The sequence below is a fragment of the Epinephelus moara genome, chromosome 12, assembly GCF_006386435.1.
Source record: "Epinephelus moara isolate mb chromosome 12, YSFRI_EMoa_1.0, whole genome shotgun sequence".
NCBI lineage: Eukaryota > Metazoa > Chordata > Actinopteri > Perciformes > Serranidae > Epinephelus > Epinephelus moara.
Window position 1 is genome coordinate 9,689,669 of NC_065517.1, and position 13,902 is coordinate 9,703,570.

At 41.7% G+C, this 13,902-nt stretch overlaps 1 protein-coding gene across 1 annotated transcript in view; it reads right to left on the minus strand.

Annotated features, from left to right (window-relative positions):
* The window catches only part of enah (ENAH actin regulator), a 118,209-nt gene that overhangs the window by 27,604 nt on the left and 76,703 nt on the right, over positions 1–13,902 (minus strand). The window contains 1 exon segment of the mRNA XM_050059004.1: positions 933–1,285. Coding sequence (XP_049914961.1) covers positions 933–1,285 — 353 coding nt within the window.

Sequence of the window (13,902 nt, forward strand, 5' to 3'; positions counted from 1 at the left end):
AAGTTTAGGTGTGGTCAGGTTTAGGCACAACAGCCACCTAGTGTAGGAAAAGGTCATGTTTTGGCTTGAAACAGCCACATTTGGTGGCACAAAAGCCGCTGGAAAAGCTGGGATGGGACAGTGAGAAACACCCGGGTCCAGTGGCTCAAACGCTGCTGGGAAATGCAGCGATGTGACGGTGAAAATCACCCAGGTTGAGTGCCACAACTGTGCTAGGGATACATGCTATTCTCCCACAATGCAATGCACAAAGGGAATAGGAGAGCTGCTTAATTTGAAAGCCATCTGTGGATGATGGTAAAACATCTTTGTGTCAACACAGCAGAAAACATAATCAATCTATTACATCATGGGAAAAACATTTTGATGTCTATTTGAGAAATTTAATTGGTCATGTCATTCAAGTTACTGTTTGATTGACATGCATTGCTGCGTGTATATTATCATTTCCTGTCAGTATAAGATTTATTTAATGTAAAGTGGATAAACAGTATACTAAGACTGATATATACTAATTCATGTGTTTTATGTATGATTAAGTGTGTCCTATATACAGGTAGGATGCAGTATGGAATTGGGACATGCTGAAATTCAACTCAGTCCAGGTTTGGCATCACAGTTTTTATACAAGTTTAATACAACAAACCACCTCCATTCAAAAACTGACTCTAAAAGCTACTCATGAAAATATTCTGCTGACAATCTGCCCTTGCCAAGTTCTCTTCTTGTAGGACCCCACACCAAACACACATAAGAAAACTCTGACAGCCTGCACTGATCTGATGTTCAGCATAAACATTCACATTGTAACATACTGTAAAACACTAAAACGATGCACATCTTCAGTCTGAGAGTCTCAATATTGGTCCTCAAAAACTCACAGTGTGTTTGCATGTATGCGTAAAAGAAAGAAACCAAAGTGCATCACTCACCGGCGTTGGAGATGCGTCTCCCTCTCTCCCAGTCCTGCTGCTCTCTGTCCAACTGCTCCTGCTGCTCCCTCTCTGTCTTCTCCCTCTCCATCAGCTCACGCTCGCTGCGCTCCTGCTGCTCCTGGCGCTCCCTCTCCGCCTGCGCCTCCCTCTCCTGACGCTCCCGTTCCTGACGTTCGCGCTCCTGCCGCTCGCGCTCCAGCATCTCTCGCTCCAGGCGCTCCCGCTCCTGACGCTCCTTCTCTTGACGCTCCCTGTCTTGACGTTCCCTCTCTTGACGCTCCCGCTCCTGACGCTCTCGCTCCTGATGCTCCCGTTCCATCTCCTTCTGCCTCTGCAGCTCCTGAAGCTGCCTGGAGGAGAAGAGCAGAGGAAACAAGAGAGGAGAGGAAACATGAGAGGAGAAGAGAGGAGATAGGACAGCAGAGGAAACAGGAGAGGAAAGGAGGAGAGAGGAGAGGAGAGGAGAGGAGACAGAAAGGAAACAGGAGAGGAGAGGAGGAGAAGGGAGAGGTGAAAGGGAGAAGAGACAGGAGAAAAGGGGAGAGGAAACAGGAGTGGAGAGGAGACAGGACAGGGAAGGAAACAGGAGAGAAGCGACAGGAGAAGAGAGGAGATGGGAGAGGGGAGAGAGGAAGGAAACAGGAGGGAGGAGAAAAGGAGAGGAGACATTAATGCAAAATCATTATTTTACTTATGATCTTTTTAAAATACTTCAACCACCAATGCTTGAAAAAGATTAAGTGTAAGATAAAAGAGGGATTGATGTGGAGAAAATATTTGAATGAATACAAGCAGTAAATTAGTGTGGTGTGTGTCTTGACCACCCTCTGACCCACAGGCAATTACTGTTGTCATTATATAAGTTAAAGCTATTTTGGGCGCATCAAAAACACAGTGAGGACTGCCTGTGGTGAAAAGACTCCCTTGGCTGCACACTGCTGAGAAGAGCCAACAGTCTGTCTGACAGACGAGATAGGAGAAAAAAAAAGCGGCTTAATAAATTGATCCCTCTTTTTCTTTTTGGATGCAAAATCATTACACGTGATGTTAATGATCCTGGAGTATGGTGTGTTCAGGAAGCCTTTCCCGGAGGTATTAAATGCACACTGTGCCTGCAGAGCCAGGTTTAATCACTAGGTGTCAGCAGAAGGCAGCAGTAGAGGGACCTGTGCATGTGCTGCAGCGGTGGACGGAAACAAGAATGGACCATGTAAGCAGAGTGTGTGAGAGTGTGGGTATGCATGCATGTGAAAATGGCAAAGTGTGTCAGAGAAAAGCAGCCACTTCCCATTTACTATATCTGACATTTGATGAAAGAACTATAGCGATCCCTGCGGGGAAACTGGGTGTTGTTTGTACAAGAATATCAAATATGAACAAGACATAAAGAACAACTGCCACCAGAGGTTATATAGACTACACCATGGAGAGAGTGACTGAGTGAATACATGTTCTTCATTTAAAACATGAAATTAACATCAGAATAAAATACTCAAGACACCGAAAAAAACAGCATATATACAGGGTGTGTAAAAAACATACTGTACGATACTCACAGTAACAGGTACACAAGTGTCTTGTAGATGTATATATGGAAAGCTACGCAATCCGCCCTTCATCACAACAACTGACAGTTAGTGTGAAGGATTTTTATGAACGAATAAATTGTACAGAGAGGGTGTGTGTTGGTACGAAAGGGGGGAAATATGAGAGTGAGCTAAGATGTGAGGGGGAGAGCAGATGCAAACTGTGGGAGGTTGTCATCTGTCAGGTTCTCACACACACACTCACACACACACGGTTCCCAGCAAATCTGTCATTTCATTGGAAAGACTCAACCGTCTTGTCACATTCTATGATTTACTTGGTCATAAATCGCATTGGCTGTAAATGAACGAGTGTTACATTCATAAATTACACAAGCAGGGAGGGAGATGGTGGGAACTGGAGCTAAATGCCAACGTGCACTTTCTCTTTCTGACACACACACAAATACACACACGCACACCAGGTCGTCTGCCCTCACTCATCCTGTTCTGTTGACAGTTGACTCACGGCTAAAAGTCAATCATCAGCATAAATGCTGCTTAATGTAAACCCTTTTCTCCCATCTGCCCCGGTGACACACACAAACCTCACTCCACCAGTGACACAGACACATGTCTCAAGGCATGTTTGGACCAGCAGGTTCACACACACACACACACACACACACACACACACACACACACACACACACACACACACACACACACACACACACACACACACACAGTACTGATGTCATGTCGTCATTGTGTTCCCAAGTCACGCTTTGGGAATAGCTTCAATGCATCTGTGAGAACCCTTCCTGCTTCCGCTGAGTCACCCAACAACAGACAGACATGGTCACTGCATCACTGTCACCATGTCAAATACAGACGTGCACTTTGCACGAAATGTCATTTTCCTTTTTCAAACCAAGGACAGCAGGTGACTTAACTCACTAAATCCAGGAAAACACAACACTTTTAACCCTACGCATTTGGCGTGCTCATCTTTAAGATTGTTAAGAGTTGGCAGTAGTCTGTGAAAATCAAGCCATCAAGAGAGTTGGCACATATTGGGACAACCTGTTCTGTTCTGTCCCAGGTAGTCAAATCTGATATTAACATGCAAGGTACCCTTTAGCGTCTGTATGAAACATGCAGCGGTCTTCTTGGTTAAACATGTTGCAACATGTGGCTAACATTGTGAAACTGTCGTGCTTAGTTTTAGGCAACAAAACTAAATGCTTAAGTTTAGAAAAAACATCATAGTTTGGATTAAAATAAGTACGTTTGTTTCAGGTTTAACGTGATGTTAATATGTGACGTGATGTAACTATGTGAATACATGTAGGCTATTTAATTTATGTAAGGTTAGGTTGAAATATCTCAAAGCAGACTTTTGGTTTCACACACAACACAAACAGCAGTGTCCTGGATAAAATCCCTAAAGTCCAAAACTAAAAAAATCATCATGGTTCTGGGATAAAATAAATGTCTGTTACAGGACTTGGCTACGTAACATATATACTGCTATGTTAAATAACTCAATGTTGACTTTTGGTTTCACCAAAAATATCACTTATAGCCTTGCTATATTTATCTTAGAATAAAAAAATTAATTTTATTCCCTCAATGTCAATTTTTCTCCATGGTATCGAAAATGGTATTGAATATCGATATTTTTCCAGGTATTTTATTAACGTTAGAAATTCAAGAGTCATGACAAAACTACTTAGTACCACAGATGTGGTGACCTGTTTCCAGCTTCACCTCTAGTCTTCACAATTGCATTTTGTTTGCAAGAATGTGAAAACTGGTTTCATCAAAATCAATGTGTGAGGGCTACATGGGTTGCATGTTGGTGTTTATTGACTTGTGGTACTCATTACCTCTTTTCAAACTTAGTCCAAATGACACACATCTCAACTGACCAACAGTACTGAAGGTTTAATAATCTTTCATTTAGTTTTGGAGTAACTTTAACCTTCCTTCAGATAATATATATCATTGTTCAATCTCAAAGCAGTCATTTTTTTTAAAATCAAAAATATACTGAGATAAAAAGGGAGGATATGTTTTCTTAATTGACAGACTAATACTTTATTTTCTGTCTCCAGAAGGTACCAGGATGGCTGCAAGAGGTGAAACCACACTCTAGTCTGAGATGTCATGATTATGGGAAAGGTGTTTCATGGTTTGTTTCAGCATGTCAACAAATTTAAACATTACGCAGTGGTTAAAGGGGAAATTTGCCAATTTTATGTTGATGTCCAATCAGTGTTGATAGTAATGTAGTCAATTGTAGCAATAATTTCCTCAGTGCCTACTACATTGACCAAAAAGGCGGAGTTAAGCAACTACAAAAACTGTTCTTCCTGCATGCCGCCCTGCGTTTGATGTGGCAGTGATGTAGTTGGAAGGATGAAGAGTGACAGGCTATTTCAGCTTGAATAGATGTCGTGCTATGGATGCCACTTAACAACAAAACTCCCTTGATCTCTTCACAATCTAGCTATGTGTCTAACAGTGAAAATGGCATCCCAAAATAGGATACTATGGATGACGATACATTCTATAGTGGGTTTATTTTTACAGTGATTTGGCTGACTTGGATATTCAGCCGTATTGACTCATGCCTAGATGCCTATTAGTTAAAGGCTGAGTGGAATTCAATTTTATTGTGAATGGTAAAACCAGAAGGAGTGAAGCTATAATGTGCTGCCACTGACAGCGTAGAAAATAAGAAAGAGTTGTTGCAGCCTTGGTTCACGGTGGTTTGGATTACGGAGCCTGTGTGGTTCTATTTTATCTTGTGCAACAGCAGGCTACACTATGTTTTGGCCCGGCGTCAGTAGCTTGTGTACAATGTATTCTGGTACATGTGCTGGCATGGCTCCGCAAGCAGGAGAACTAAGCTTCTCCATCTATAATACACACTGAGGAATTTATTGCTTTAACTGACTACATTTACCATCGACACTGATTGGACGTTCACATAAAAGTTGGTGAATGTTTCCTTTAATGGAGGAAATCTGAACAAAGACGACAAATCTGCATAAGTCAGTCATTAAATATGGAATCTTGGAACCCATCAGCTTTCGGCCTGATGACAATACAGCCTCTGGGGGCAATGGCCAATATTTCAGGGGTTCTGGTGATCAGTCAGCAGAGATCCAGGCCAAAACTTACTCTACTGCGCCAATCATTGTTTAAAGTTTGATTAGCAACTAGAGACAGGTCCAGACAATATTTCAGCTAATCTCTATAAACAGATATCTGCTTATCAACACAGATAAGTAAATAAAAAGTTTAATTACTGTCAGACAATAGCCAGTGGGTTCTGGATACCATTTTGGCCAATGCATTCTGCCTCTTTTGCTCTCCACATGGATTGTACAAGCAAGCAAAGCCAACTCAAGCATAGTCTGAGTGGGTGGAAGTTCGCTGCAAAGATCAGCCTCTCATTGGGCGGAACGAGCCACCCGCTGAAGTCCCGCCCTACCACCTCCGGTTGCAGTTTTCAACACGTCCTTTACTAACTTTTACGGTGTTTGATCTTGCGGGGATGTAGCCATTTTTCTGCCATGGTTCGCGTCCTGTAGGCGATATTTTTGTGGGCGTGTTACACCAAAACCTGTTTCCCCCCGGCAATATTTTTGCAAGCGCACCATTGCTGTGGCACCGCCCAGAACGATTGTGATTGGTTGAAAGAAATACAAGCAGCCGGGGCGTTTTTTTCTCCAATCTTAAAGTGAGAGTCGGCCCAGCCAGACCTTTCTTTTCTTGAGAAAGGTCTGGTGAGCGAGACTAACTCAAGCATGACTGGTCAATACTACTCGATCTACAAATGCTTCTGAAACCAAAATCTTCTCCTGTTGCCTATATATTCTGCTTTCACATGCTGATATTTGTTAAAGATTATTAAACTTGTTACACCAAGTCTTTCTCTCTGTGCCCTGCTTTACACACCTTCACCCTGCAGGAGGAACATAATCTGTGAATTTACCTGATGCTGTGCCTGGCTGCATTATGACTGATGGAAGTGAATATAAGTAGCACCAAAGCTACAATTCTTCAAACCTGCTGTGACACAGCTGCAGAGACCTCAGGGACTCAGATTCGCCTATCAGCTCCACAGGATTATCCTTATGCAAGGCAAAGGTGTGAAGGATATTTCAGAGGATGTCTGCATCTCTCTTACTCCCATATCCCTTCCATACAAGAGCAGTCTGTCTTGTTTCATCTTCGCCACAGAGAGAGAGAGAACGGAAAGACAGAGAAACTTCAACATCACACACACCGTGGCACCATCCGGGCCCAATATACATGCATGGCTGCTCCCTCACACACACACACATTCACCAACTGTCCCAGTTCTCACGGTTTCTCAGTGGTCCATTGATGTAATTACAGAAACACAGGGGTAAGCTGGATTTACGACCGATGGAAGTGTAGCAGGGTCGTGTCTCTGAGGAATCTACAGTCTCTTCTGGGGCTTCCCTCATCTACACTAATATGTTATTTTCTCTCATGGCAAATGAGTCCCTGTGGGATCCTCTGCACTGTAAAAGCAGCTTCATGATTAAATACAGCTCATGATGTAATGGTGTGACAGTAGTAAAATCAGTCTAATCAGGCAGATCAGAGGGGGGTTCCACATTTTATATTCATGTTGCTCTTTTCTATGCAAAGATGGCTAAACATGCCAACAGCCAGCAGCCAAATGCTGGCAGGATGTAGCTGGTGCAGCTGGTGCAATTTGTCTACCAGCAAAGTTGGCAGGTGAGCGCCATCTTTTCTGTTCAAAACCCATATGTGATTCGTTAAGCAGTGAGAAAAATTACCCCGCTATAGTGTCTGCTGGATGAAAAGAGAGTTTGCTGTTCTGATTAGCACGTCAGCTGTTGTCTAAATGGGGTTAAATGGCTGGAGGAACACATTCATATTAGCAACATGCCATGTGGTTAAAGTATGGCAGTCAAGTAACGAAGGCAGCAGAGGGTAAAGTCTCTCACACCCAGGTGTCTTATATCCATCAATATATTAATTTCACTCCATAATACATCACAGACTTCTTTTTTCAGAGATTTAACTTGAGAAAAACCAAGTATAAGTGGTTGGATGGCAAGAAGACACACACACACACACACACACACACACACACACATACACAATAGGACTTGGACAGAGGGTCACGGGTGGGGGGGCTGGTGGTGATGCAACCTACAGGCAACATACATTTCTCATTTACTCAGAGCTAAGTACAGAGGAGCTTCAGCTGTCAAGACTCTATATATCGACAGCTTTATGGTCTCAGCCAGTGCTTAAACATCATCATTAAATGGCCATGGTGCAGCAAAGTTCATTCTCACACGTGGAAGGGCTGAAGCAAAGTGTCTTGACAATTGTGGTAATAAAATAATGAGTGTCTCTCCACATAAAATATCCACCTATTGCCAGTCTCTCTTACTCAGCACTGGCGACAACATTTAAGGGGACATATTATGCTCATTTTCAGGTTCGTATTTGTATTTTGTATTTCTAACAAGACATGTTTACATGCTTTAATTTTCCTCGTACTGGTTGTGGTGGAACACCTGCATTCACCCTCTATCTGAAACGCTCAGTTTTAGTGGTCAGCGTTTCCGCATCTCCTGTAACTCAGCATCTTTACACTATCATTGCAGCCGGGGAATGACTATAACGGAGTTAGTGGCACTTTCTACCATAAAAAAAAATTTTACCAATAAAAGCTTCTAAACCAAAACCCTTACAACTGGCCATGTTCCAGCAGGAATATGACCCGAAATTGGGGAGAGATTAACATCGGTGACAAAGATTACATGTTTCTGTGACGTTAGCAGGTAGCTACATGTAACAATGTAGGCTATGTAATGTAAACACTTGCAGTGGTGTGTTTGGAGCAGATGACCATATAAAGAAGTCCGCCACGAGCTGAAGTCAGTTTGTCTCGAAAGTAGAAAAAACACTGAAAACAGATTATTCAGAACGGTTTTCGCTCACAGGGATTACTTTTATATATGCTTACCTCATTATTTGAAACTTCGGCCCTGTTTAATATGAACAACTGACATTGAAATATTATATATGTGACAGAAAATAAAGAATAAAGGATGAGTACTCAAGTCTGCATTTGTTTTAAGTCTTCAACTTGTTTATTTTGTGAAGTAATTTGTTAACAATCTTTTAAAATGCATGTATTAGTATTATTGTATGGAAAAAGGTCAGATATTTTTGTTTTTAAAGAATCAATATTGCTCAGAAAAACCCTCCACTGATCAGATGTTATATCTACTTGTCTGTCTATGTCTCTGGTAAAGTAAGATAAGGTTCCTGGGACAGGGAACAGCTGATTAGATTTTGTTGATCTGGATCTACCCTTCCTGCCATTTCATTTCTAAAACAACAGATGCAGAGGACTAATTTGGAATCTTAATGGTCCATTTTGTGGGGCCATAAAAAATGAGGTGATGAGTCTCCTGTCTTTGGGTATTATATAAATTTGGACATATGTTCAGCATTGGTGGAAGGCTGCATGCCGCTGTTAAAGTGGGCTCCAAAGACTTATAGGGACTCTAAAGGTATCCACAGAATGATTAGGAAAACAGGTGAATTTCACTATTATCTACCAAAGACAGTTACAGTTTCAATCCAGTCAGTTTTAATATTCACAAGCTAAGTTTTTCTGGACTAGTTTATAGTTTACAGACGTTAGTGTGTCTGGAGAATAAACTGCTGTGTCAGGAAAATGCAGAACTTTGAGCTACTGTGGAGGAAAACTTGTTCTTATACCCAGAGCATCAAATACGGCAGCTTGGTCAGTGGCCCTTTGCGTCTGATTCTGACAGACAAGGCACCCTTTAGCGTCATCGGGAGTGCAACTAAGTCCAGTGTAAACCCATCCGCGGCAATATTAGATGCTCAGAGCAACTAACCTAGTATACAGAATGAGAAGGTCTACGTAAGGTGGCGGTAAGGGTGGTGGATGGTTAAAACACACACAGGACTTTCACTCATGACACTGCTGTTAGTTTTTTCCAAACACACTTATTTCAATCCATACATAATGTTTTTTTCTAAATCTAACCAAGGAGTATTGTTGCCTAAACCTAAAGTGGTTTCCTGAACATGAATGTTTATTTTGAAAAGACGCTGTTGCATGTAATGCCTGGAAACTGACACATAACAAGCAGAAACCTCTATGTCCAAAATTGCTAGCCATATTTTGAAGCGTAAGGCTACTGACCAAGCTGCTGTATTTGATGAGTTGGGAGTGAGGACATGTTGTGAAGGACTTTATGTCTGGGTGTTACAAGTACCAAATCTGGTTGCTTTGGTGTTCATGGTTAGGGTTAGGAGTTTCCTGTTCAGCTTCCTGTACTGAGACATTTCTACAGGACACACCTGTTACCTTTCAGTCTCCGTATCATCTAAGCTACCATGTCCTCTGTTTCCAGAGAGACTTCTGCTGTAGGAGCAAATTCCAACAAAGAAAAGTCAACTATCAGAGTCAGTGTAATTTGTCTTGTGCGTTGCCTCATTTATTCTCATTCCACCCGTTGGAGAGAGGGTGTAGCTACTTGCTGAATCCGTCCTAATTAGAGCAGAGAGGCAAACTCAGCTGTACTGATGTCTAGTTGCACTGCTGTTTCCTTTGTTGTGGTTAAATGCTTGTGGTGGCGTTGATGAATGTCTTCTAGCTCCAAGGCTTTTTTAAACTCTTGACTGTTGGCCAAATTTGTGCTGAAAGGACGATAGAGTTGTGAATTAGTTGCTTTAGGATTCCTGATAGAATAAACAATGTTCAGGGCTGGTTGGCGCGCGCACACACACACACACACACACACACACACACACACACACACCTCACCATGTAATTTATGGAGTAACACACGCACACAGCATTCCCCTAAGCAGGAGATCATGACATTCCTAAACAATGTGAACACACACTTAAAATAACCTGTCCGGAGAGAAGTGTTGGAGGTGTTTGAGTGGGTGTTGATACAGTTTGTAAATGTCTGTGTTTGGCCCGGGATCCTAACTGGCACAGACTCTTATCCACCCTCTTAGACACCACAAATTACAATAACATCTTCACATCTGTCTATATATATTCTGTTATCTCACATCTTTTGGATTATTATCCCTATATATTGCACATAGTCACTCTACTGTGGAATTTTGCACATCCCCTGATCAATACTTTTGCACATCCTGCACAAAACTGTACAGCTGTCTCATTTTAAAACAGTTATATTTCATAGTATTTTGTCACACTTTAGGGCAATTTTTCTGTACTATTTTTATGTTTCTTGACTTTTGCTTTTATTTGCTCTTAATATGTTTATTCAAACACCGAGCAAGTTCTTGTATGAGAAAACCGACTTGGAGGTAAACCTGTTTCTGATGATCGTGTGTGTGGATACATTTGGTGCATGTCTGTGTTTGTGTGTGTGGAGGTGAACATGGAGACAACTCAGTGAGCCTGTTATTCCTCAGTGGGATGGACAGGACAGTGAAACTAAAGCTGATTAACCTTTATTTACAGCAGATATGCTGACTTGTCAGTCACAGGTGTAATTGCTGCATTGCATTGCAACAATTCTTGGAAAGGAGTCATTACTAATGGCATTACATCCTCCTGTCTATTTCCTGCTACAGTATGTCAAACTGTATCAGGTCTGTTACTCTGACTTATTGAAAGTGTGCTCTGATCAAGACTCAGAATATCAAGGTTTATATTGGAAAGCAAAACAAAAGAACTAAGAAAAGTACGACATGGACTGAGTTTTGACGGAGAAGAAAAGACAAAAGGGGATACAAAGTCTGTCAAAAGTGTTTTTGCAAAACATTTTGATGTCACAGTAAAGTTGACCTTTGACCTTTTGGATATACAATATATTTACAATATATCCTATTAGACATTTGTGTGAAGTTTTGTCATAATCAGCGTAAGAATTCTTGAGTTATGTCTAAAAACATGTTCTGCGAGGTCATAATGACCTTAACCGACAACCAAATTCTAATCAGTTCATTCTTGAGTCCAAGTGAACATTTGTGCCAAATTTGAAGAAATTCCCTTGAGGCATACTTGAGGTATCGCCTTTACGAGAATGGGACAGACAGATGGACGGACGATCAGAGTCAAGGCAAAGTGATTCTTGAGGGGGAATGACATCAAAAGTTAAAGAGCCACTGAAAAGGGCCGGTGTACCAGGGGCATCCATGAAAGCCTGTTAAGTGATACTCACAGTTTGGCCAAAGTACAGCGAAATACTTCTGACTGGAGGGTAACAGCACAACACAAGAACACAGTACTTAACTGCTTTTTAATATAAAATGATAAAAGAATGATTGAAACATACTGAGGATACGACTTTTTACAGTCACCTTTAGTGTCTACAGGGAGAAAGATTTGAGTCGAGTATCGGTTTCACAGTAAACAATGTAACCATGAATTAAGGGCAATGAGCACCGTTAATGTATCTTGTCTCTTCAAGGTGACCAATGTAGTGACTCCCACATGAAATTCCCCCCTCCGTCTGCACTGTCTACATATTTCCTACCTCTGATGGGTGAACCTAAGACAGGTTTCTCTTCCCTCCACGTCCCTCTCTGCCTTGCAGGGAAACGTTACAGGATTCAAAGCTGTGAAAAGCCTCCTGCACGGTTAAACTGGCGTCTCACTTGCCTCCTGACAAGAGTTGCCAGGGAAACCGTTGCTAAGGGAGCGTGGGCGGCGGCACGGCCTGATTCCCCACACGTACATAGACATAAGTACACATGCACACGTATATTCCTTTCCCTTTTACATCAACTTACTATGACTGAGGTGGAGACACTCAGAGGCAAAGTCAAAGAGGATTTGGGGCAATACTGGAAACATCAAATGGCTTATTGTCAAAACTAAGAGCCAAGACACATGAAGGAGGACAGTTGAATAGACAGAATGCAAATAACGTTACAATAGGATCGGCAGTTGAAGGGTATGAAAATCAAAGACTTGCAAAGACCCTCAATACCATTTCATTGTTTCAGTTTAATAGTTAGGAGTGTATTCATTAGCTACAGAAATTATTACAAAAACTGCAGACTCAGCAGTAGAGATAAACCTAAGGGATTTATCCAACCAACCAGGATCTGAAATTAGCACCCGCCACTCGCTAAATGCTAGTAAATTGTTGGCGGTGGCGGGTAATATCATCAGGCCATCCGCCACTTTGGCAGACAAGGAAAACACACAACTGAAAGACATGTTTATTTAGCATACAATGGGACAGAGCTACACATATAAAAGTCGCTCACACCAGCCACATAAAAACAACGCTATGGGCTGTAAAATATTTGTTTCGAGTAACGTTGAAGTTATAGGAATTCTAACCAATAACCATCAATAAATAGACATGCACACACAGGCTAATGCCCACTGTCGTCTGTGCCGACTTCACTTACTACCTCACATAACAATTTCACCTGATGGAATAATTCATAGCAAGTGTATGACAGACATGAGCTCAAAGCAGACAGGTGTTGGTGATCGAAGCAGAGGAGAAAATGAAACAACACAGAAGGTGAGAATGTAGTCAGGTCAGTTGGAAATATACACCCTCAGGGACAGTGTTGTAGGACAGGTGTCTATATTACAGTCACAGCCTGGAGACACTTCCATGCTGCTCTGAGAGCTGCCATCATCAACCCACCGCTGATTCGTCAACCAGCTGTGACACTGTAACAGAGCTCCTGATGACGCACGCCGTGTTCTCTTTGCTCCCGTCAGTCTAACTACAAGTAGTGACCACTTTGCTTTTATAACACGCCCATCATACATCATGCTTCATGCTGTCTGGTTGAAGAACAGATATTTACTAGTGATTTTTGTATGTAATTTTGTATTACTGACACCCACAGCATCAAGAAGTTTGTAATCACACATGCTCATGCAGAATGCTGCTTCTGAAAGTAGCAGTCATTTCCAATTAAAAACAAGTCAACGGTCTGAAATCACTTCCTGTTCACTCATTCACTACTCTGTCATTTTCACATCTATAAAAAGCTGCACAGACGAATTCAGACACTGAAATAATTTGGCAGGGTAATTTAGTAACACAAATAGTATAAAAAAGTACAATGGAGTAAACAGGGTGGCTTTTTGCAGCCATGCTAGCAGCTCTGTGAGGCTGCACCTAAGTACAGCCGTGCTTTGAACTAAATGCTAACAAGCTAACAATGATGATGTTAAAATAGTGATATTTAGCGGATATGTTTACCATCTAGTTTAGCATAATAGCATGCTAACATCTGCTTATTAGCACAACAAAGTACAGCCCAGGCTGATGGGAGTGTCGTTACATTTGCAGATATTTAGTCATCAACCAGTAAGAGCAAGGAAAAAGTAAAAAAGTATTCCCCTCACT